This window comes from Fundulus heteroclitus, chromosome 7 (genome assembly GCF_011125445.2).
Source record: "Fundulus heteroclitus isolate FHET01 chromosome 7, MU-UCD_Fhet_4.1, whole genome shotgun sequence".
In the NCBI taxonomy this organism is placed as follows: Eukaryota; Metazoa; Chordata; class Actinopteri; order Cyprinodontiformes; family Fundulidae; genus Fundulus; species Fundulus heteroclitus.
In genome coordinates, this window is record NC_046367.1 from 15831911 (window position 1) to 15858256 (window position 26346).

General features: G+C 40.0%; 2 protein-coding genes across 6 annotated transcripts in view; both read right to left on the reverse strand.

Moving 5' to 3' along the window:
- Positions 1-1157: 1157 nt before the first annotated feature.
- Positions 1158-18271, reverse strand: LOC105927497 (solute carrier family 22 member 4). 2 transcript variants are annotated; one of them, XM_036139035.1, is made up of 11 exons: positions 17790-18271; positions 15822-16034; positions 15232-15335; positions 14186-14340; positions 13758-13929; positions 10513-10639; positions 10321-10421; positions 9784-9998; positions 8255-8437; positions 4616-4751; positions 1158-1452 (listed from the first exon to the last, which is right to left on the reverse strand). In XM_036139035.1, the coding sequence occupies exons 1-11, from the start codon at positions 17997-17999 to the stop codon at positions 1350-1352; spliced, it is 1719 nt and encodes a 572-aa protein (XP_035994928.1). In that variant the 5' UTR covers positions 18000-18271; the 3' UTR covers positions 1158-1349. The 2 variants fall into 2 exon arrangements, with proteins under 2 accessions (XP_035994928.1, XP_035994927.1); XM_036139034.1 differs by having other exon boundaries at positions 15822-16037.
- Positions 18272-21534: 3263 nt separating this feature from the next.
- Positions 21535-26346, reverse strand: part of znf385b (zinc finger protein 385B) — an 88538-nt gene continuing 83726 nt past the window's right edge. For 3 of the 4 annotated variants that reach the window (XM_021317433.2, XM_036139037.1, XM_036139036.1), the window contains exon 11: positions 21535-25853. In XM_021317433.2, the coding sequence (XP_021173108.2) occupies positions 25584-25853 (270 nt within the window). In that variant the 3' untranslated portion in view covers positions 21535-25583. The remainder of the gene's footprint in view (positions 25854-26346) is intronic. The other variant, XM_036139038.1, reaches the window with a different exon arrangement.

Genomic DNA, 26346 nt, shown 5'->3' on the forward strand with positions numbered 1-26346 from the left:
CTAGGAGGGCTTGGCACCAGCCCACAATGTCAATGGTGTTATTGTGCTGGATTGACAGACAAACTGGTCTAAACTAAACCCCAATAAAAAAAATCTTTAAAATCTTAAGCAGGACTTTTCAGTAAACTCATATTTCTGTTTTAAAAATCATTTTTCATTGATCATAATAACATTCAACCTTATAGAGAAGCTCGGTTTTAAATTTTATCATTGTTCACTCACTATGAGTGATGATCATCACATTAACAGAAATATGTAAATTAGCAGAATAAATATATCACTATGTGAGTAATAAAGCTACATGAGTTTTACTTTTGAATGAATTAATGAATAGAATAAATGTAATTTTAATATTATAACTTACTGAGCTGTCCCTGTATAGTATTGATTACCAAACAGATTGCTGGCCTAAGGCATCAGTGACCTAAGTTGATGCTTATGCTCTTTTGAAGAGCATCTGACCTTTCACATAATCTCAAAACCTCTTATTTATAGTTAGAATACGCTGCCTTTTAAATTTGTTCCGAGCACTTAAAAATTTCATACTTTTTCAATGCAATAAATAATAATTAAAATAGGAAAATAACCACATCCTTATTTAAAAGCATTATGTTGCAAGTACATAGTTTATTGAGCAGTGAAAATACCATGTCCATGTTTTGATATACAATTTCCATAATGTATGTTACACCTGACATATGCCCGACTTTAAGGCTTTATTGCACAAATGAAACAAAAAATTGTAAATGTATACACCTGTTCCAAGTTCATGTACAGTTCAACAAAGCATTTTATATGTATGAAATGCTGTTATAAATGACACCAGCCATTTTCTAAACATTTTTAAGATTCCAACCTGACTTATGATGTCTTTCAGTTTCAGTTCTAGGTATGTCATGTTCCTTATCTCAGCATTTTAGTCCATCATGGAAACCTAGTACAAAACTTCTTTGGTGCAACAGACTGCAGTGAGCTTTCATTTGTCCCTCCCTTAGTCCAATTTCATTCTATTTTGTCCCCACAGAGTCTGTGCCTGCTGTATACATTCAGGAGGAGTTGTTAATGTATGACTGGAAACTCCTCATGTCATGGAGTGTGTCGTAGAATGTGTTTAGATGCTGCTAAGGGAGGCCAAATGCTTTTTTTTTATATATATATATATATCAGAAGAGTAGCCAATTTTCCAAAGAACTAACACCCAGAATCTTTCTTGGAAAAAAAGTATTTTCATAGGAGGGCAGGTGTTTCCTAAAATATTTAGAACATTGCAAAGAAGCAAGTCTCAAATTCTACATGTATCCTGAGCTAAGGCTTTTGTTGTCCGCAGACTGATTTTTAAATCAGGTGCCCTATAAACGAGTTGTGCAGATGATCTCAAGTGATGAAGGCTGCTCTTTAGAGAATTTACCTTCTTCCTTTACAGCAGCTTTGGAGCCACAGGGCCATGCAAACCTGTTAATCAGAAAAGAAGAACTGCATCAGTTAATCTGCATTAAGTAACCCGTTTATTCTTGCTCTTTTCCTTTCATTCATTTATTTATTTGCTTTATGAACTTTTTTCACACACTGACTTGTAAAATAATAAGTTTTACAACAAAAGTATGACATTCATATGCATTCCAACCCCTGGGGTCAATGCTCTGTAGAACCACGTTTTGCTGCTGTAACAGCTGCATGTCTTTTCAGGTGTGTCTCTGCCAGCTTTACATTTTTAGAGACAAACATTTTTGTCATTTCTTTTCTTTTCAAAATAGCTTGAGCTAAGCCTACTTGAATTTATTACACTGTTAAACATCAATTATTTCCAAATACTCTAATTGGACCAGGATCTGAATTTTGACTTGGCTCAACTAAACTCAACTCAAGAATATGCTGAGATGTAAATAATCCCGTTGTAGCTTTGGCTCTAGGTTATGGTTGTTTTCCTGCTGGAAGGTGACTCATTTCGTTCTTTCAAGTTTGCCCTGTATGTAGCTCCATGATCTTCTGATCAACTCTGACCTGCTCCCACGCAGAAGAAATGTATCCCTGCAGCACAATGCTGCCACCACCAAGTTTCATCATGGGAGTGGTGTGTTCAGAGTGATGTGTAGCATCGGTTTTTCACCGCACATGTTTTGCATAAAGGCTGGAAAGTTCAATTGTGGTGTGTTCGGGCCAGACCAGCTTGTTCTGCAGGTTTTCTATGTCCTCTACATGGTTTTGGGCAAACTGCAAAACGGACTTGTGGTTTGCCCTGTATACAGAGTGAGCTGAGGATCTCCTCAGATTCTATAGAATTAACATTGACCTTGCAACTGCTTCTCCAAATAGTGCTGTCCCTGTCCAAACAATCTTCATGGGGCCATGACAACAAATTTCCTTTTTATGTGGTTTTGTGGGTATAATATGATCTATTGTGAACTGATGAGGCCGTGTGGATGTCAAGAGAGGGTTACCAAAGGATCTGCTCATGGGCAGTCAGCTTTGTATCTTTGCTCAAACGTGGTCAGATCAGAAAACAGTTTATCTTTTTACATAGGTTATCTTTCCATGTAATTCATATTCTCCAATCAGAACACACCATTAAGGAAACAGCCTTCCCCCTCCCCTCTCCCTCCACCCCCCAGCTCATACATCAGCCGGCTAATTTAATGGCGAGTCGCGCTAGTGTTAGAGTGCTAGAGTGGCTGAAGTTCATTAAATGGGAAGAGCCACACAATTGTAACCCCAGTTAGTGTGCCTCCTGTTCCAGCCGATACAGTACAGTCAAAGAAATGAAGATAACACAGTCGATACAGACAAAGCCACGGAGCACGAATATCCAACTGAAAAATCACTGTAGTCTTATACGAGACTGTGTTATGTTTATATGTTCAGAGCACTTTACTGAAGCTATTTCCTGAACCTTTTCAAACAAACTGATTAAAAAAAAAGCTTCTGTACCAACACTGAAGGTGGCGACCTCAACGTAAGTTTATTTAATTTCTAAATGCCGTCTCGCCTGGTAAACATATGAGCACTGTCCTGCTGCCGTGGACAGTGGACTTCGGTCCCATTGAGTGGATGATGAATCGCGCCAACAGGTTAAAGCCTTTATTTAACAGGGACAGTAGACATTTAATGGACATTTCTGTAAATGTGTCAGTATTAGCTGCAAAGTTTATTTCAACTGTTGTCCCTAGACCAGGTGTATAAGGTCAATAAATATTAAAACATAAACATAAAACATAAAAGCCGACAACAAATCTCAAAAGCCGTTGGTCAGTTTGGCCTCGCCTGTCCAACATCCAGCTACACAAATTCTTCTGCTCGCCATAATACTATAATGATGAATTTGTGACAGAGTTTTGCGCTGAGAAGAGAGGTGTGGGTGGAGGGAGCAAGGCCGTGTTTGAACAGTTTCCCATCATGGTTGTAGCCAATCACAGTGAAGTCAGCTATGACTTCACTGTCATAGCTAGGTAGTGCCCCGTTTCATTACCGTACCCAACCCCTTTACTGAGGAGGGAAATCTGGCCTGCCAAAACAACCCCCATTCAAGCACTGAGTAAATGCCTAGAAGAAATCAATACGTGGATGTGCCAAAATTCTCTTCAACTGAATAAAAACAAAACTGAAGTAATAATATTTGGACCAATAGAGGAGAGATCAGAAGTTAGCACACAGCTTCAGTCGCTTCAGCTAAAAACCACTAATCAGGCCCGAAATCTGGGAGTAGTGATGGACTCAGACCTGAACCTCCAAAAGCATCTAAAGACAATTACAAGGTCGGCTTTCTATCACCTGAGGAACATTTCCAGGATTAAAGGACTGATGTCTCAGCAGGATCTGGAAAAACTAATCTATGCGTTTATTTTTAGTCGAATTGATTACTGCAACGGTGTTTTCACAGGTCTGCCTAAAAAGTGGACCAGACAGCTGCAGCTGATCCAGAACGCTGCTGCCCGCGTCCTCACCAAGACTAAGAAAGTAGAGCACATAACCCCAGTTCTAAAGTCCTTACACTGGCTCCCTGTATCTCAGAGAATAGATTTTAAAATACTTCTGTTAGTCTATAAATCCCTGAATGGCTTAGCACCTAAATACATCACAGACTTGTTATCAGTGTATCAACCATCCAGACCACTAAGGTCTTCTGGCTCCAGCCTGCTCTGCATACCTAGAACCAGAACTAAACATGGAGAAGCAGCATTTAGTTCCTATGCTCCGCTTATCTGGAACAAACTTCCAGAAAACTGTAAAAGTGCGGAAAGCCTGAGTTCTTTTAAATCAAGATTAAAAACACATCTGTTTAAAATTGCCTTTGACTGTTCTAGTTAAACAGTTTTACTGTTTTTAATGTTCTTTTTTGTTACTACATTCTATCCCTACTGGCTTTTATTCTATTTTCTATCTATATTTTATTATTTTGCTATATCTTAATCATGTAAAGCACTTTGTATTGTGTTGTACTGAATTGTGCTATATAAATAAATTTGCCTTGCCTTGCCTTGGCTTGCCCTATAAAAAATGTGATGTCATTTTTTTTTTAAATGAAATTCTTCGGAATATTTACATTTGCAGTAAAATGAACAACATGAAATAATTTATTAAAGTGATGTCATGGCCGCTTTCAGGCACTGTGCGGACTCACCAATGTGTGACCGGCATCTGCTCGATGGTATCAGGCAGTGGCTGTCTGAACGTTTCTGGCAGGAAGATGCAGAGAAGAACGCTGAAAAGCGACAGAGCTCCCGCAATGATCCATGGCAGGAGCTCATTGATCTCAGCTGGAGACAAAATCAAACCAAATCGTTTCAGATGAATAAGTCATTTGTTTCCAAGTTTAGCCAGTTCAGATTTTTGTGAGTCCTGAGCAGTGTTGGGCCAGTTACTAAAAAAGTAACTAATTATTGTTACTAGTTACAAAAAGTAACTAGGTTACTAACACAGTTACTGCATTATCAAAGTAACTAGTTACAAAACAAAGTAACAATTCATCTGCTGTTTTATGATGTAAAATGTCAACAAATTTGGATGACTTTCCTGGTATTGAAACAGTAAATATTACTGAGTTTGATTATCAAATTTAAAGACATTAAATTGATGAAAACCTTACACATAAATCTATAACCTTTTTAGTGTGTAGTTGGACAAGTGAGTCAAGATTCAAGACACCTATCAATTGCAATATATTTATGTACCTATGATTATTATTCTTATTTTCAATGTTTATAATAAAAGAACAATAAAACAAATTTAGATGTTTTAGAATGTCATAATTATTGTACATTAATAGACTACAACTGGCTATAAAAAATGTATAGCAATAAAAAAATATTGCTTTTCAAGCATTTTAGAATAGCACTGCTTAATGTGGCTGCATGTTGGATAAGCTCTGTCATTTTTATTCTGCAATTCTTTTTAAATAACTTCCATTTAAAACTTAAAGAAGAGCAGCAAGAGCAAAGGTGGTGGATTGGTGGTGCTTGTGAACAACAGATGGTGTCATCCAGGACATGTTATTGTAAAGTTTCTTCTCTGCAACATGGATGTTGAAATGTTAGCAGTCAGTTTTTGTCCATATTATTTACACAGAGACTTCACCAGTGTTGTTTTGGCAGCAGTCTATGTTTCACCATCAGCTGTTGCAGACACTGCATGTGATGTCATCAGCTCAGTTGTTGCTAAGCTGCAGATACAACACCTTAATGCGTTTGTGGCAATCTCTGGTGATTTTATTCATGCCTCACTCTCTGCTACATTTCTAGCTTTTCAACAGTTTGTCACCTGCGCTACTAAAGAAAACAAAAATCTGGATTTTATGCAAATGTCAAGGACTCATACATCTGTAAAGCAAGACCTTCTCTTGACAAATCAGATCACAATTTGGTCTTTCTCTCCTCAGAATATAAGCCCCTTTTTCAGAGGCAACTTCCAGTAAAGATCACTGAGATGATGGTCACAGGAAGCTAAAGAAGCCCTTAACCCCTTGAGCCCGCGAGGCCCCTTTCAAGGGGACTTGAGCACTTCAACAACAATAACGTAGCTGACTAACTGAGACTGACACACATTTATCATATGTCCAGATCTTCAGCTGAGATTCCTCTACAAAAGGTTTTTTAGGCAAACTTGTTGGGGGGCATTTAAATCTCATTCACTCAGGCCCAGAAAAATTGACTCTCAAATTTTCACATCCACATCATCCTCCAGGATTTCTATGTTAGTTGATAACAAGATTAGCAGTTTAGGCATTGTACAAGTTAAGAAATCCCTTATAAAGTATGAGTATGCATTTTTTTGGAAAATAAACTATCGGCTAGAGGCAACAGGCTGGGATGCACTGTGCCAGCCACATGAAGATGACATTAAAGCCATGACAGAGTGTGTGACTGACTTTATAAGCTTCTGTGTGGATAACACCATACCCAGCAGAACAGGGAGATTTTTCCACAACAACATACCTGGGCTCACCAGTCACCTGAAGGAACTGCTAAACAAGAAAAAGGAGCCTTCAGGAAGAGACACACGGAATTACTAAGGAGTATACAGAAAAAAAGTCAAAAGAAAGCAAGGAGGTGTATAGGAATAAGCTGGAGAGCAAGCTCCAGGAGAAAAATCTAAGAGCATGAGGATGATCACTTGCTTTAAGCAGAAGAAGGATCGGACAGATGGAAGTTTGGACAGAGCCGATGAGCTGCAAACATTCTTCAACAGGTTCAGTTCAGGAACAAGCTCGGCATCCTCCTCTCCAGCCCACAGTCAAACAGACACCCCACCTTCCTTTGACCCAAAGCTTCCATGTCACCTCTCAGATGTTTTATCTTCCACCTCAGCCATACAACCTTATTCTGCTTATTTGTATTCTTTCTCAACCAAATCAGAATATGGTGCTGCCGTATTTTTCTGTCTCTTCAAGTCAGGTGAAGAGGCAGCAGGAGAGACTGAGGCAGAATAAGGCTGCAGGTCCAGATGGTGTCTGCCCCAGAGTGCTAAAGACTTGTGCAGAGCAGATCTCTGTTATTCTACAGTGCCTCTTGAACCTAAACCTGATTAAGGAGAAGGTTTAAATGTTTTAGAAGACATCCTGCCTTCTTCCAGTACCAAAGCAAAACTCACCCATCAGTCCTCAATGACAATAGACTTTTTGCCCTGACATCCCACATCATGAAGATCTTAGAGAGATTCCTGTTGGCCCTCCTGAGCAAGCAACAAGAAGGGACACAGCAGACTGTACTTGCTGAGGAAGCTTAGGTCCTTCAGTGTTAGAAGCACCACCTTAAGCCAGCATTATATGTCATCTGGAATGATTGGGACAACGCCTCCCTCCATCCATGACCCTGCTCGCAGATGTGGCCTGACCAGGGCTCAGACAACGATAAAAGGCCCATTCCACCCCCATCACGGACTCTTCCCGCAAGAGGTTCAGCAGATTCAAATGCAGAACAACCAGATTTCACAGAAGCTTCGTCCCACATGTCATAAGACTGCAAAACTCTCAATTACCTCCTCTCCATACATACAAACTCAGGGTTTCCCCAGCGGACCGCCAGGCTTTACTTGCCCCGCCAGGCTAAGCGTCTTCTATTTATTGTAAATGCATTGATGTTTGAGAGCAAGAGCAGTATCAACTACATGAAATAAAACAGAGAGTAAAGTTCCTGTCTGGGAGAAAACATCCCAGTCTAAATAGCTAACACCATCCATCCATCCATTCAGCTGTTATAAGCTCGACGCAGAAGTCCCCTTTGCACCCCTCCTTCGAGAACACATGACGCAACGCTCCCCCCCAACTCCACTCCGATCCACAGTGGCACACGCACTTCAAAGAGCTCACAAAAAACACCTACCTCCAGGATTAACCCAATTTCTAGAGGAAACCCTGCAAACTAGTCACTATATGGTCACTGTGAACTCTATTGCACTGAGTAATTGTACTATCTGCACCATCGCAGCTGTTGCAATACATCCTGCTGCTACATATACTTGCACTATTCACATTATCTTACACATAACTTTCCTGCACATATAAAATTTATTTTTTGGTTTGCTGCTACATTCCTGACAAATGTAACAATATATTTTTTTATAATTTCTGTTTGTTATTTATTTTTTCATTTACACTTTTAATTCTTTTATCTTATATACATGTATTTATTTAGTATTTGCAGACTTCCAATCCTAACTATTTACCAACTATTTACGGAGATCTGATTAGGTTAAATATTAAACTTGATTTCTAATTGGATCTTTACATCACACACAGCCGGCTATATAGATTTAAAGGTCTCACCCGTTTCCAGCAGATATGGCGACACAGAGGAACCCACTCTAGAGAACATGGCACAGGAGGACATTGCTGTATTTCTGATGACTGTCGGAGTTAGCTCTCCAGTGTAGGTGTACACCATCGCATTTGCAACCAGAACACCTATTTTACCCAACAGTACCAGGATCAAGGTAAGAGTGGGATTACCTGTAATAAAGAAAGAGGTCCTGTAAGGTCACATGCATTTAAAAAGACCAAACTAACATTATCAGCTCCTCAAGACCTGTCCCAATCATGCACTACCTAATTATGGCTTAACAAAATAAGATGGCCACGCATGACCAACCATTTTAATAGAATTTTCCTACGCATAACTTTTTAAAAACCGGCCAAACATAGTGAAAAGCTAATTCTAGCAACCCACCCAAAGCTGTTGAAGCCCAATTGGGCAGAAACATTTCCTAACCGACAAACCTGGTTCCAGGTCAACTATAAACTAACCTGACATCTTAACTTAAACTTAAGTTTATAGTCATGCAAGCATGACCATGATCTAAAGTACACCAGCAAGAGCCCTCTTATAATTGGCTCAAAACAGCAGAAGAAAGGTTTAGTTGTGGCCTAGTCAAAGTCTGAACTTAAAATTGAAATGCCATTGCTATAAACAGTTTGTGCTGGCAAACTGTTAAATGTGCCCGAATAAAAACAATGCAGCAAGGAAGAGTGGGCCATAATTCCTGTAACGTGATGTAAGAGACTTATTGCTAATCATTGTGAACGCTTGGTTACAGCTTCTGTTGGCAGGGGTGACACAGCAGCAACTCAACCCATTGTTCTTTTTCCTGAAGCAATCAAGTGAACAAGTGTGACAGTTAACGACACAGCATATTTGCTCCATGTTTTTAACTTTTTTTAAAAGCCAAAACAACAGAAAACAAACAAAGCATTATGGATGAAGGCTACGTAAACAAACAGAAACCTATTTCCCGAAGCCCAGGTATCCCACAATGCAGTGCAGTTGTTATGTCACCCTTTCAATCTCCATTATTAGGTTTTGGAGGGAATAACTTTTTCACACAGACCCAAGTTTGTTTGGGTGGCTGTTCTTCCTTAATAAATGAAATTATCATTTGAAAAATGCATTGTGTGAAACTTTTAAATGCGACCGAAAAACAGAAACAGAAGAAATCTGTAAGCAAGCAAATCCTTTTTTCACAGCACTGTATTAATTCATTATCATTATTATTTTTCATCTAGAACAAACAGGCTCTGTGGCATTTGAGTTTTAGTTAGAACAGAGGTAGGACCTTGTCATTTCAACACTAAGATACCAATAAGTTTTAGACACTGTTGACCTCCATAACAGAACAATTTAACACTGGGGAAGCAATAACAACATTGTGAATGTCTGACCACCTTCATCACAAATAATGAAGCTAATAAAGTGGTTAATCCGGTGATTCCACATAGTTCCCTTCATAAGAGGTATAGCTCACCCAGCCTGCTTTCTACACTGTTTATTGTTTTCAGTCAAATATGCTTCTCATACTCACTGTGTACGGTAACTTGGATTAAGAGCAACGCTAGCGCCCCCAGCAGGGAGAAGCTGATAAGTGTAAGACGGCGAGGAAAGCAGCGTGCAGCCAGGTAGCAGGCAAAGTATGCTGGGACCTCGACAACTGTGAGCAGAAAGTAGTTCAGGAAGGGGTTGCCATTCAAAGTGGACATACTGAAGGACAGGCCATAGTAGCTGACGCTCGTAGAGAACCTGTAAGGAACAAGAGAAACGGCCTTAAAACCCAAACTTCAGTTTTGCGTGGAAATGGGTTTTAGATTTCTAAGTAAACCAGAGCGCAGTAACGGCAGCCAGCAGAATGAGAAGTCTCCTTGGGAATCAAAAGATCTTTAAAGGAACAACATTTAGACTTTTAATTAGAGGGTGAGGTTAAAGTATTGTTTTTTTTATGTTGAATGTCCTAAAGAGAAGAAACCTTAACCTGACATACTGGATCTTGGCTTGAATATGATCAGCTTGACTGGTTAGTAAACTTTCCAGAGATTTTTTTTTTTCTTTTCTATTTCCAGCTCACCAAATAAGCCACAGCTTCACGGTTATATGTCGAATGTTTGCAGTCTTCAGCAGGTCCAGGAAGCTGACAGACTCTGCCTTCTGGCTTCCAGCTTTCTCAGCCTGCAGAGAGAAAGAAAACAAACATCAACACGCCACCCACAGTTTGTTGGTCACAGTTTGCTGGGACTGAGGTTCAGTGGGTGGGTCTTACTTTGGGAGGGAGGAAAATGACTGGTGGAGCCTCCACTCGGTTCTTCAGAGCCGCTGACCTCAGCAGAAGCTCGGCCTCTTGCACGCGGCCTTGAGACAGCAGCCAGCGAGGAGACTCTGGAACCATCCTGTAATGGGCATTTCCACACGCGATCTATCACTCCGTTCTTTATTGTCATTGCCATAATGACAACAGTTATAGACAACAACCAAATTTGGTGGAGCTTCAGCCAACTGCATGGTGATGCTAGAATAGAAATTTGTATGACTAGTCACCACCAGTAAAAAAAAATGGGGAAAAAACAGTGCTTTGCAAAACTATTCATACCCTTTCAGGAGAAGTTACTCCATATAGGCAGACTGTACTAGGAACCCCCACTCCCTGAGAATCCACCACCCACCCATCATCACACTTTATGATGATATCTGTATGTTGCTTTTTGTGCTGAGCTGTTTTTTTGGATTCTCATACTGTCTTTGTTGAGAGACAGTTTGAAAAATGCATTTTTTTTAAACCCCTCAGCTAACTTCTGAGCTATCTAAAATTTTAGCTTCATCTAAACCTTCTACCTGTGTGTTAGACCCAATCCCAACCAAGTTGTTTAAGGACATATTCCCTTTGATCAGTGGCACTATTTTAGACATGATTAATCTATCCTTAGTAAATGGATATGTACCACAGGTTTTGAAAGTAGCTGTTATTAAACCTTTACTTAAGAAACCTTCTCTTGATCAAGATGAGTTAGTAAATTACAGACCTATATCTAATCTTCTTTTCTTATCTAAAATTCTTGAGAAAGTAGTTGCTAATCAACTTTGTGAACATTTACAAAGTAATGACCTACTTGAGGAGTTTCAGTCAGGCTTCAGAGCTCATCATAGCACTGAAACAGCTCTGGTGAAGGTCACTAATGATATTCTCATGGCCTCAGATAATGGACTTGTGTCTATACTTGTCCTGTTAGATCTCAGTGCTGCGTTTGATACAGTTGATCACAATATTCTCCTACAAAGACTTGAACATACTGTAGGGATTAAGGGGAAAGCATTAGGCTGGTTTAAATCTTATCTGTCAGACAGATTCCAATTTGTTCATGTTAATAATAAATCTTCCTCAAACTCTAGGGTCACCTGTGGAGTACCACAGGGTTCAGTCCTTGGACCAATTCTCTTTACTATATATATGCTTCCGATAGGCAAAATTATCAGACAGCATGGGATTAATTTCCACTGTTATGCTGATGATACTCAGCTATATTTATCCATAAATCCTGATGAATCCAATCAATTACTTCGACTGCAGTCATGTCTTGATGACATCAAAAGCTGGATGACTTTAAATTTCCTGCATCTAAATTCTGACAAGACCGAAGTTTTAATCTTTTGGCCAGAGTCCTCAAAAAATAAACTTCTTAACCAATCACTTAATCTGGGTGGCATTAATCTGGCCTCTGGTAATAAAGTAAAAAATCTTGGTGTTATTTTTGACCAAGACATGTCATTTAAATCCCATATTAAACAGGTTTCCAGAGTTTCCTTTTTTCACCTCCGGAATATCGCCAAAATTAGAAACATTCTGTCCAGGAGTGATGCTGAAAAACTGGTCCATGCATTTGTTACTTCAAGGCTGGACTATTGTAATTCTTTACTATCAGGAAGTCCACAAAATGCAGTTCAAAGCCTTCAGCTGATCCAAAATGCTGCAGCAAGAGTTCTGATGAAAATCAACAAGAGGGATCATATTTCTCCAATTTTAGCTTCCCTTCATTGGCTTCCTGTTAAATCAAGAATAGAATTTAAAATTCTCCTTCTAACGTATAAAGCCCTTAATAATCAAGCTCCATCATATATCAGAGCTCTGATTACCCCGTATGTTCCTAACAGAGCACTTCGCTCTCAGACCGCAGGTCTGCTGGTGGTTCCTAGAGTCTCTAAAAGTAGAATGGGAGGCAGATCCTTTAGCTATCAGGCTCCTCTTCTGTGGAACCCACTCCCAGTTTTGGTCCGTGAGGCAGACACCCTGTCTACTTTTAAGACTAGGCTTAAAACTTTTCTTTTTGACAAAAATTATAACTAGTGACTCATGTTACTCTCAGCTACCTTTATAGTTTTACTGCTATAGGCTTAGGTTACTGGAGTATATCAGGATCTAATTTTCTCACTGTATTGAGTTCTACTGTTCTTCAATTATGCATTATGTGTTGTCATTTCTGCTTTAACTTTCTGTTCTCTCTCTTTTCTCTTCATAGTAGGTACACCTGGTCTGGCGTTCTGTTAACTGTGACATCATCCAGAGAAGACGGCTCACCCGCTACTACCATCTAATGTAGAACAGATTACTAGATCAATGTGTGCTTCTGTGCTTTTTTGTTTCTCTTGTTGTGTCTCTGTTCTGTCTTCTGTAACCCCAGTCGGTCGAGGCAGATGACCGTTCATACTGAGCCCGGTTCTGCCGGAGTTTTTTTTTTTCCCGTTAATGGGTGGTTTTTCTTCCCACTGTCGCTTCATGCTTGCTCAGTATGAGGGATTGCAGCAAAGCCATGTACAATGCAGATGACTCTTCCTGTGGCTCTACGGTTCCCCAGGAGTGAATGCTGCTTGTCGGGACTTTGATGCAATCAACTGGTTCCCTTATATAGGACATTTTTGACCAATCTGTATAATCTGACCCAATCTGTATAATATGATTGAACTTGACTTTGTAAAGTGCCTTGAGATGACATGTTTCATGATTTGGCGCTATATAAATAAAATTGAATTGAATTGAATTGAACTTAATGTATTTTTTCTCTACTCTGTGAAAAGGCAGCGCCTTGTGGCAGCAGTCCCGGTCACCTGTCTATCCATGTTTGCCTTTCTTGATGGGCTGTGTTGAAATGCAATTTCCCCACAGGGGGGACAAATAAAGGAATTCATTTCAATATGTAAGTGAAAGGTCACTTCTTCAGCTAAGTGGGGCGGTCTTGTGTTATTTTTATTTCTCAACGAGTACAAGAACCACAGCTGAAACTAGCATCTGTGCTACAGCGCTTAATGAGAACATCGTTTTTTTATTTCGATTGCGCTGCATTGTGTTACACAGCTGTTTATTACGCACTGTAACACAAATTCACCTTCTTAAGAGAAGATCATATTTCGCTGCAATTATCAAGTAAGTTATCAAGGAGTCACTACGGTAAACGTTCATCCCTTTTCTTGGTATAAAAATGTGGGTTGCAAAATGTCAATGTAGTAAGACCACCTTACCACCAGAGGGGGATACAAGCCAGGCCAGGTACAGCCATCATGAGCGACAGGTGTCTCCAGCTCCTGACCAGGTAGGCAGTACCTGTCAGTAGCATCATGGCTATCACATAGACAAGAGGCATGCCCAGACTGGAGAAGAAGATCCTGGTGGAGCCCACAAGGATTTCTGTGCCTGTGGATGATACACTGACGCATGTCAGGCAATTTTACCCCCGTTTTACTATCTGTTATTAGTTTCTAACATGAGTGATTTGTTGTGAATATTGTTAATGTTAATATGCGCTACACATGCTAATAACAAAAGACAAAAACGACAGAGAATTTAAGACAGATTTAATCTGAAATGTAATTATTTAAACCTGGTGATATTCACTGATCTGTTGAGCCAGAAAGAATGCATTAGAATAAGGAACCGTAACGAAACCTACCCAGTACAAAGACAACTATGTAGCAGGAAAGCTGACCCATGCCCAGCATAAAAAAGAAAACAATGAAAACAGGCCAGGATGGAGCGAAAGCCATCGCAGTGCTGAAGACGCTGAGGACGGCGATGGACCCGAACAGGACAGGCTTCCTGCCGATCCTGCAACAGCAGCAAACAGACGGCCTCACACACATAGAAACAACATATATTATCATAGTAAAAATGGATTGTCCCAGTCAAAATTCATTCAACTGTCACTGTAAATTATGTTTATTGGGAATATGCACAATGTAGCAGCTGTTAGCTATCACAGAAATGTCAAACAAGGACTGTTTAAACGGGTCGAGACAACTATTATTACAGGTGGAAGCCCTAAATCCAAGACAAAATGCCACTTTTAATGCCTACTGTAGTCTAAAACTATTAATCCAGGGATTTAGAGTTGAATTTTCTGGTTGTGTATTTTTCTTTGCAAATACCTAAACACTGTGAGCTCGCAGCTGTGCATTAAATGAGTATTGGTGAACTAACAAAAACTTAAAATTCAGAGGTGGGTGAAAGACCGAGATCATCTATATTACTTCCCTAAGTTTTAATCAGTTAATCAAATGCAGTGCATTAATGTTTGTGTTAACCATATGTTAACAGACGCCAACGTACAAGTCAGAAATATATTTTATAAGCCTAATTTTAGGCATTTTTGGAGTCCATCATTCAAATAAATTACTCTTTACTCAACTTTGATAATGGAAGACCACCAGTTGTCAAAAATGAAACCAAACCAGATGTTTGGCCACAATGCAGGATTCTGCTTGGTCAAAACCAAAACAACATCAATTTACCTGTAATTGATTTAGATCCTTCAGAGAAGCTGATTGTTTTTATACTTCCATGCAAGATTCAACCATGTGCTCCCAACCACAGTGGCAATTCTGTCACATGATGGGTCAAAGCTAATTCCCTTTGGTAAAGCATTTACTATGTCTTGGGGATGTTTTTTTTCCCCCCCAAACATTCACACTTTACTACATGAACAGACAGAAAACATACCGGTCAGATATTATTCCGGAGACAAAACATCCGACAAGTCCTCCCAGAAAGTAGGTGAGAGAAGTCAGGGGCTGTTTCCACTGCTCGCTGCACACCAGGTCAAACTGGAAGGCAAATAAGGAGAAGACACTGAACTCAACATGTTTAAACCTTTCATTCCTGTTCTTCTGTCTTGTATTCCCTAGATCTGCATTCACCAGAGAACAACATTTAGAGTTCTCATCTTTCCTGCAGCTACGGAGGTTTACTTAGTGGAGATTTATAGATCTCGGCCCCTGTCTCCAACTTTTCTGTCCAAACTCGTTATCGTAAAGTGTCTAAGAATACAGAAATCTCACTGACCATTTAGTTTTGGTCAAACGCCAATTAAATCTGAAGTTCTTTTGTGAAACTAGTGTTGACGTGGTCAGGCCATGCTCAGAGATGACATGCAGAAGATGTGGTCAATGATTTGTGAGAACATGGAAAGGTCACCAATGGCTGCGTGTGAACATGAATCACCAGCTGATGGTTAACCATGTTAATGGTTAAAATAACCATTAACATTCATTTTCATGATGCTTCGTATTCCAGAAGGACCGTGACAATACCTCAGTGACCACGGTAGACTGGAAGTACTCAGTGCTGTAGGTCCATCCGTCTTTACATCCCTCCTGTTTCAGCTGTGATAGATGGACCTCTGGCCTCGATCCCTGCAGAGACTGGTTCTGCATCCAGTTTGGACTGGCTCCCATTGCGGACAGGTTCCTAACCAGGTCCAGCTCATACCGGCTGCAGCTGCTTCTCTCCGGCTGCCCAGCCACCTGCTGACCAGGAAACAATGTCATTTTGGTTCTTTGCTCAGACCGCACCGGATCTGACGTGGCCAGCTGGAACTGGCACGAGGAGCAGGGCATGTATCAAAAATTAAACCCTCCACTGAATTACTCAAGCACATTTGTACATATTTTTATGTATGATATTAAATGCGTTGAGTAACTCTGACACGATGTGCTTCTTAGTGCTACACAATGGCAGATCTCCTAAAACACCTTTACTGAGAAAATAGCACTTGTGTGCACTGTTGCATTTCTTTTTTATACTGTGTAGAATATATATGGATTTTGATGAGAGTCTACATTAGTCTTAACGTGTTTGGTGACTCCTGTCATCGCTATTATTGGATGCTTTTTGTTTGAAAAAATTTTTTTATATAGTTGCAAATTAATAAAATAAAAAAATCCAGCCTCCTTCCACACTCGGAAAACATGACTGTTAGGTTTATTGGTTACTCTAAATAGGAATGAATGTGTGTGTAAATGGTTGTTTTTGCTTTGTGTTTTCCAGGCTGTACCCCAACTCTTGCCCGGTGACTGCTGGAGATAGGCAAGAGCGCTCCCGCGACCCTGCACAAATGAGTAGGTATCAAAAATGGATGGTTATTGCCATAAACACCTTCTGATAGTTTTATATTCTGGCACTAAAGCTTAGAGAACTTTTCTTAAACCCGAAATAAACAAGTTTAAAGGATGCATCATTTCACAGTGTTTTGCGATCTGTAGCATCGCTTGTTGATTTAGAAATGTCTTCTCAAAATGATTCTTCCTGTCAGCTGTTGTTCTTACAGTTTTGAGAACATCTTGGGTTTGTGTTAATTCACAAGTATTAAAAAAAGTAAAACAGTTTCAGGCGTATTAGATCACTTCATTACCTCTGTTGTATTTGTAGTTCAAGAGAGTTCAACTGGGAACTCAGGCAAAAATAGGTGCATATTGCCAAATAGGCGGGAAGAATTATGGTCCTGATGGCTATTTTCTTCTGCATGTATTTAATGCAATTTACTTAGTGAATCCAGTGCACAAATAAAGCAGGAGGCATTTTTAAAACAGCCCATTTAATCCAGCAATAGTATATTGAAAGTGGAACTTTCGAAGCCTAAACATCCTCTTGAAATGTTGCATAGAAAGACACTTAGTCGGGCTTGCACACCCCATTTGATCAACCTGAAGCATTTTAACGACATTTCTCTTCAGTAAAGGTCAACTTTCTTGACTGGCTTCTATTAACATAGTAAATATGTCAGACTTTAGGTGAAATAGCTCCTGAAAGGTCCATTATGTTTTCATTGTACAAGTTTTCATTGTATCCTCAATTACAATGAAGGAGGGAGTCAGCAGCGTATACGGTTTGAATCTGGACTAGGCGTATATTATGTGGAGTTTTTTTTTATTATTTTTTTTTTATGTGGAGTTTGAACAATCTCCCCTCTGTGTTCGTGGGTCGAGTCCGGCCTCTCCTGCTTCCTCCCACCGTTTGGTTAATTGGCAACTCTGTGTTTTCCTTGCAATGGACTAAAATACAGAATCTTATTAAGCGGAAAATGAGTGGCAATCTAAATAATCAGGAATGGCGTAAGATTAAAATTATATCTCTATTTTTATATTCTTTCAAAGAGTGAAACGAACTGTTTTTGTTCATGAACATATTTATCTGTTATAAACCAATGCTCTGATTGCCCCAGCTCCATAATAAGTCTGTAGATCAGATTCATAATATCCCAGCTGGGTTGCAGTTCTGACCTGTACTGGGATGCTGGCCTGGATCCACTCCTGGCTCAGGTTGCTGTGGGCAGGGATGTCACAGTGGTGCGGGGGGCTGGCCAGCAGGAAGATGACGGACAGCAGGTTGTATCCACACGGAACGGTGGCAAGGCACAGAACCAAGAAGCTTTTCCTCTGGAACGGGCCCCAGCTCCCCAAAAATGACACGGCCTCCTCGTAATCCTGCATTGTTCTGATTTAAACTTAAAAACTAATCCAAAATTCAGATTATTTCCCTCAGCTCTGTTATCACACAGGGACCAGGCTGGCAGAAAATATTGTCTGGAAGCTATAACAACCCTCAGTACATTACCTACTTACGCATAATAATGCTGTAACAGATATGGAAACGGACTGCAGAACCAAGCACATGACAAAAACCCCACTGACACAATCCGACATGTAGAATAAAGTTGACATAGAGGTCGTGCTCCTGCCGCCGCAGTTTCAGACTCTTTCTGCAGCTCCATATCTCCTTTATTTCACAAGTGACCGCAAAACTCCTCCTCTCATCCAACCCCTCTCATCCACCTCCTCTAAAAGTAGGATTTCACAAGGAAACTACAGAGTTTCTGACAGCTCAAAAGGAAACAGTTTGTTGGGCCACAAGTAAAACGTTTAATCTCTGAAGGCTCGCGAACAACCGATGGACGGATCGTAATTTTTGTGGCAAGAGTTATCTTCTGTTTACCCAAGGGATCTGATATTATAAACAAAAATAACTAATGTGACAAAAATGTAAAATTTCCAATTTCCTAATCCTAATCCTAATATGAACATCCAAACTCACAGACTTCCGCAGGTTTTGCATCTTCTGCTGGGGTCCGAGCGCCAAAGAACTTTTCTGATTTAGGTGAATAAATCTCTCTAATTGCCTCTCATATCTGTGTGAGTCTCTCCAGGTTGAAAAGCAAATACACATCACTGTTGATATATATTTTTCTTGTGCTCCAAGATGTGATCAGCTGTGACAAGTGATCTGGCAGTGATTCGGCTGGAAACAACCCACTACATTTTACGTTAGGGTGATTGGTTAGATTCCTGTAAAACAATACGAGGCAGCGTATTTTCTTGTCCCTTAATTTCTAGTCTAGGATCAATTATTTTTTTGTCTGCAGAATAATTGAGGTTTTTGTCAGTTTGTTGAACATATGAGCTACACGACACCAGAGTCACCTAGTTATCATTTAACTCGATTTATAAAATATATCCACAAAGCATGAGATGATGAGCGCGCAGTAAATCATCAAGCCGGTTAAAAACTTCCAGTTTAGTCCAGTTTCCCTGGTCTGTCCTCAGTAGGTCCAGTTTGCTCAGGTCTCTTTGCTCCTAACAACGTTTTGGACAGTGTGCAAAACAATATGTAATGCTTTGCAACCCAGATATGTACCTCAGGTTCTATTCAAGTTACTTTATTTGATCTTATTTTATCTGAAAAGTACTATAGAATCGAACCTACCTTGCCTTGCGTTTAGTTCAGTTTAAAAACCAAGCCTCGGATTAGCAGTTAATGATGCAGAGTTTATGGCCGGATGTTTAATTTCATGTTTATTTTTGCAGAAGCTCAGTCTGCAGATCATGCATTACAAGAAGTAGGGGGAGAAGGGAGAGAAACTTCCTGTCAGGGCTCACGTTGTTGTCCATCCCAAGGTCAAGAGTGCAACATGTTGTCAGTACATCTTACTGATTCACCCAAAGAGTTACTTTGTTGTTGGAAATGTCAGGGGGGGAAGGCCATGCCTTTGTGTATCTTTTTACACATCTGATTCAGTTGCAAATGTATCCGTGCCCCTTGAACCTTCCAACATTTTGTCACGTTGTAGGAACAAACTCCAAAAGGAAAATCACACTTGGTTTTCAGCTCCTCAATGAACTTTTCCACATCTAGAGCTTGACGTCTGTGTCCATTCTTGTTTTAAAAATAGCTCAAGTCATCCAACGAGTATCTTTAAGAAGTTGCTCTAAATGTCTGCAACAGATACTCAATTGGACGTAGGCCTGGCTTTTATTGGACTCATTCCAAACAATGAATAGTCTTGGATGCAAACTCTTCTACTGTAGCTACCGTAGCTACTGCTTATGGTCGTTGTCTTAGAAGTGGACCGCAACCTCGTCCGTAAGGGCGACTAAGAAACATGACTGTAGTTGAACTAAGACACAAAGTGTAGCAGGATGATTTATCCCTCCTCTCGATTGCCAATCATGCCTATTTTGGATGTGCTGGACTCACCACCAGCAGGGGTGCTGTATAAAAGGAGGCTTTGCTGGCGTCTTGATTGCTGTTTGCTACGTGATCAGCTGTGTGTGTGTCTGGTTTCATTCGCCTCCATTGCCTACATACTGTATTCTGTTAGGATATCAACGAGGTCAAGTGGAACGAGCTGTTTATCCCAGAACTGCATGGCACACTTAGACGGCACTGACCCAAAAGATTGGCACATATCTATCAGATACCACCCCGGAGGTGACACAGCTTCCCTGCTGATGTCACAGTTTGGATGTGTACCGCCCTTGTATGGGTGTGTCCCGAGATCCCTATATAATGTTTGTGTGATGAGCACTCGAGGCCTTCCTGCCGATCAGGGGCCCATCAGCGCTGGTGTGACTGTAACTATTTCTCTGTCTTTACGTAGATAAAATATAACTAAAAGCATACTTGTCTGTTTTAATGCGTCCTGCATTCAAGGTAATAAGGAAGTGGGGGTCGCCTGACTGGGTAAAACGAGCTGGGTCCACCGAGGGTGCTTCACCGTAGACGGGACACGGTGAAACAATAACAATACTGTACTGTATATTGCATCTCTTCTGCCTTTTAATCTCATTTTTCATTTCTGCTCATTCTGTACCCAGGGTTTAAACTTTTGGAATCCTTGCAATGCAATCACGAAAAGCTCTAAATTAAAACGATATTTACACACGTGGTGGGCGGATGTAAACCTCTCACCAGAACTTTAAGTGAAACCATATTTTTCCTCTTTTGATCGTTTTTGTTTTCTTGAAAAAGATTTTTCATTGTAAGCGCTTGTTCAATAAACACGTTCTATGAATGCTGTTCACTTTTTAATGAAAACACATTTACAGAAGTAAAATGTGAAATGCATGATATCATTTCGACTTGTCAAATTTTACATTTGCATATTTTTCGATATTATAATTTTCCATTTAAAAAAAAAAAACAAGTTCAGAGAAAATAAATACTGTACATAGAGGTCGATAAGTTTTAATAGCATTTGAGGATGAAGAAACTCAGAGCTTAAATGTGTTGAATATGTATGTGACAAGGGGTGTTTTGTGTCCCTTTAACAAACCTACTGAGGCAGGTTTGCCCTCTTAGTTCAGGAAATTTTTCTCAGCAGTGAATTTAAGATGCTTATTTGAATCTGAACGATTTCACCCGATTTAAGGGAGTTTTGAAGTACTGAATTACTAATTCCTGCATCCGGCTCCTGGACACTGCTTCACAACTTTCCTCTGTATGTTTTCTGTTCTTATATTATGTTTATATATAGCAATTTGATTAGTCTTGTTACTGAAATGTGTTATACAAATAAACTTGCCTTGCCAATGAAACCAGATCTTGGTGGTCTGCTCTAGTCCAGGGACTGCAGGTATAAATTACCACCAGAGCTATAACCTAGCACAATGCATCTCTTCTTTCTGAGGTTAATGTATATTGTACACTGTCCCTGTTTACATAAATAACTATTGCATCATTATATGCCAGTTTTCCAAAGCCTTCAAATTGATGAAGATAAACTTTTTTTTATTCAAAAGTACACACGGGAAAACACAATACCAGTTTTGCCAGAGCATCTGCGCTAACTTCATATCAGTTTTGGAACCTGGATGCAGTATCTATCCCAGTATTGCTGATGAAGATGGTGAAGGAGAGCATAAAAGCAGCGGCTCATATGTCCATTATTGCATTGTAACGACATCATCAGACAGAGGAGGAAGGTGATGGCCATGTGTTTCATTTTCAGACGGTCCGGTGGTGAGTCAGCATGGATTTGGCATTGCGTCTCCTTAAATGCATGTTACAGACGGATGAGAGTCATTCCGGGTGCATAGATAAACACACACAACAAGTCCTTCAACCTCTCAGTTCAATACCGGAAGACTGGGATGCTTCAAGTTGTTCAGGAGGAAGAAAGCGAAGCTTGTGGGGGATTTGAAACCACAGTAACCCCCCTGCTTCAAAAACATTTCCACTCTTGACACATTTTTTTTTTCTTCATTTGAGCGTTCCTGCTCATGTCCTTTGAAGTTAGTCGACAACGTGTCAGAAGGTATTTTTCTCTGAATATTGGGGACGTGCACCATTTGGACAATGTGTTTTCAGGGCAGGTAGAGAAAAGGAAGGACACTTACAGATGAGTTACTTTTGTACATATCTATAAATCCTGTACATAGGTTTGCCTGCACAGATTTTTCAAAAACAATGCAGATGTTCATCAACATGAAGGCAAAAAAATATATACTTTTATTGTTCCTTCACAGGATTTTTATGTAGCAGATAAGATAACAGTGAGTAAAAGGATGAGGTCACAGACAGTTTTATATTTAATACATCACCCCCCCCTCCCACTAAACAGCATGAGCACATTTTCTACTTGCCTACTAACAAATCCGTTAAGATACACCTTTAGTTACTCTGAATTAGGAATTTTCTGCTCAGCAGATATTCTTGGCAGATTGAATAATTATTAATTATTATTATTATTATTAATTATTATTAATTGAATATTAAAGATCTGAATCAGTGTATTTGTTTTTGGTTTTTATACAAAAATAAAAATAAAATGTTACTGTCATACATTGTAATTATTTTAGTTTCAGATTGAAATCCTCCAAGGACTGACTGAAAATTAAGAAATGTTCAATCCTGGGTCTAGTCAAAGCCCAGAGCTTGATCTCATTGAGATGCTGTGGCACGACTTGACATCTCACAGCTGAAAGTTGGGAGTGGGACAAGCTTTCATCAGACTGATGTCAGAGACTGGTAGATGGATAAATGAAGCATCTCGCTGAGGTTGTTTCAGCTGAAGAGGGTTAAAACAAGCTATAATGGTATCCTAACATTTCCAAGCTTTGTGCCCGTTGTTAAGCTCCATAAGAGTGTCCTTTAAAGGAAACTAACAGATGCTTTTTTAATTCAGGACCTTCTCTTGATTGCTTTAGCGTAGTTTCTCTGATAACCTGTGGAACCGTTTAGGGGGGAAAAAATGGAAGAATTGGATATAACTGTTTTCACTGGCACAATTTTAAAATACTTAAAACAAAAACAGCTGCTTTGGAGTTGTGAAGTTAACATATAAAAACGTCTGTTTTAGCTAAACGAGTTTATAAGTCATCCTGTGTGTCGTGTTTAGCAACAATCAAAAGTCACCCACCTATTCTAGTTCCATAAGAAGTCCAGTAGAGAGCTAAGAAGAAAGGAATGAAGTGGGTCAAGTTAGATTAGTTAATAAGGTAATTCCTTTCAAACGGCTGAAAACTGAAATCTGTTGTCCGAACCAAAAGGTTCAAGTCAGGTGAAGAAAAAGAAGAAAAAAAATCTTAGAAAACACTTGTAGTTGCCAAATAGCTTGGTTTTCATCATGGACAGAGAGTTAACCCATTTTAAAGAGTGGTGGCATGATTTCAGGGTTTCTTCACTCTCAGAGAGTTTCAGTGAATAGACGACACACTGGTTCAGTGAACAGAGCAAAAAAAAGGGACAAAAGACAAAAACTTGACAGTTTTAACCAGGAGTTTGAGTTCAAAATCGGTCTCTAAGCGGCAGCAGAAACAACAAAGACCACACCTACTACATAAGACCTGTGAAGGGTCTCGCTGGTTCCAGACACAAACCTGCCTGATCCGACCATCAGAACATCAGACCATTACCTGTCCGGTGTTTTTAGCAAAACACCGGACAGATAAGCTGTGATTCTTCTGGGAATCACAGCTTATGTACTTTTCTTTTGCTGTGAGACAGTGCTGGTTCCTGCTTGAATGGTAGCATGCTCATGTTTTAAAGCCCTCCACCATCAGCACCTTCAGCCTCATTTGATGCTGTTACGCCTCCAACATCCATGAACGAATAGAAACCTATTGAAAAACAGCAAGTTGATTTGCGTTTTCTAAACAGATTACAGATGTGGAACAGAACAACACGGACCACACATAGATTTGGGTTTTTATACATTTCAAACCTCGTTTTAAAGAATCTCTGATCTAGGAATATCCAGTTTAGACTTGACCAGATCTGGAAGTAGTGATAACCAGAAGACATCCAGGCAAATAGCCTTTTTGTTTACCACTTTTGAGTGTTTGTTAGCCCCCCCACACACACCATTTTGCCCACATTGAAATCACCGCTGCTGTGAGACGCCCACTGAATATTTGAGGCAGAAACTGTCACAATGGGCAACTACTTACAGCATTGTGATGGTTTGAGCCAATATGCCATTGGTTACCACAATTTTTAGGTCTGCTACTGGTTTTTGCCACAATGTGTGTGTTTTTTTTTTTTTTTGTTTTTACATGAATTGAACCTAAAGCCTGTTCATTTAGACAAAGAGATCATCAGTAAAAATTGTGAACCAATAGCTGCAGGTTTACGTCAAAGTTAGTAGATTTTGGAGGAAAACAAGGGAAATCCATCTGCTTTACCCGTCGTTTCGCCAAGTTCAGATGATCAGTGTCAGGAGCGCGTCTGAGGGATGACAAGATGATAGCAGCAGTAGGTTTTTGCCTTTTTTTTTTTTTTGGTTTGTGACATTTTTTAATGCTGGGTTGTCTCTTCAGTGGGAGGATGGACAGCTCCTAAATTGTCCCCTCTGCTAGTTCCTCCTTTGTGTAAGAGGAGGAGTATTATCATCCTGTTTAAGAGTAAATAACTGATATAGTTTAGCTTTCACTGCTTTGACACTTGGATTAAATCTAAAGATGCACCGTTGACTCTTCTCCTAGCCAGTACCGATTTCTATCCATTTTGTTTGACCTGCTGATTCTTACCATGACAAAATCTGGTTTTCTTCTTAAGGACTATAATACAAAAATGCGCTGCAGGTTCTTTGATGGAGGTAGTTTTTAAAATAAAGCAATCACAAGAGTATCCCCATTTACGAATGAAACTGTGTGGCCCATATTCTTCTGATTTTCACTAAACAAAAAAAAAAAGAAAGAAAAAAAAGAGAAACAGCATCAAAATTCATGCTCTTGCAAAAGTTGGAATTCTCAGTTTGGACACATTCAATGACTGAAGAAAAACATTGAAACTTTTCATTACCTCTAATCATGCTGATGATCTTTAATTGAATCATTATATTTTTAAAAAATCTAATTTTCTCTATATTTCTGTTAAATGGGCAGCAAACGTGGAACACCACAATGACTTAAGAAATGAGCTACGACCATTTTTCCAGTCTTCAACCCATTCCAGTAACACTTATTGCTTTCTATACAACGCCGAGTAGATCCTCGGGAATTATTCATGACTGCATACATTTTTTCTTGTTTTTCCCAGCATGTCTGGAAGCTTCTCACCCGATGGTTCTGTTCAGATTCATGTCAGTGGGTTAGCCAGAGCAACAGCGCCCCCTCTCCTCCCTCTCTGGAGGTGACAGAATCCCAGGGTCCTTGATCCCGGCAGAGGCAGGAAGGTTTTCATCCTCTCAGGAAGATTCAGTCAGGTGGGCAAGCTGCAGCAACAGCCGAAGCTCCAACAAACAGGGAGTTGGTGGTTAATGGTTGCCAGTTCAACTCCCCCCGCTGCTCCAGTCAACATCAGTAGGGCGCAAAGAGAATCGATCCCTGGTTGGTTCTGATCGGTCCCGGAGCCGGACGCAGGAAGGAGGCGGTGAAGAGGGACGAGGACGACGGAGGGCGATGATGGAGGGAGAGGGTGGGGGTGAGGGGTGCCGAGGTGGGCGAGAGGAGGGGGGAGGAGGAAAGGGATGAGGGAGGGAGGGAGATGGGGGGAGGGAGAGGGGAGGAAGGAGAAGCGAAAGGAGAGGAAAGAAAGGAAGGTGATAGGGAAGGCTTCACAAGCTCCTTCTGAGGAAACAAGGAGAGGTGATAACAGGAGAAGTCAAAGAGGAGAGAGGAAATGGTACAATTTAGTAGGTGAAAGGAAAAAGGAGTAAATCAAATAAATAAAAGGGAAACAAAGGGCAGTGAGTTAGAAAATGAAGCAAGGCAAGGAAGATGAGAAAACAGGAACAAAAGTTTCAAAAATAGAAAAAGACGGGACAAAGAAGGTGGGATAAGAAACAGCAGCAGACGCAATAACAAGATTAACCAGGACAAGAGAAGGAAAGAAGAAACAAGAGGAAAACCAGGACAGAGAAAGATGATGAAACAAGCAGAAGAGAGCAAAAGACACGATAAAAGGAGATCAGAGGAACAAATAAAGAACCAGGGAGGAGGACATTAAAGGTAAGGAGTAAAACAAACGAGGGGAAACAAGTGAAAAGGAAAACAAGATAGGAAACCAGGAGATAGGACACAAGGGGGAAAGAGCAAATATGAAAACAAATGTAAATAATTG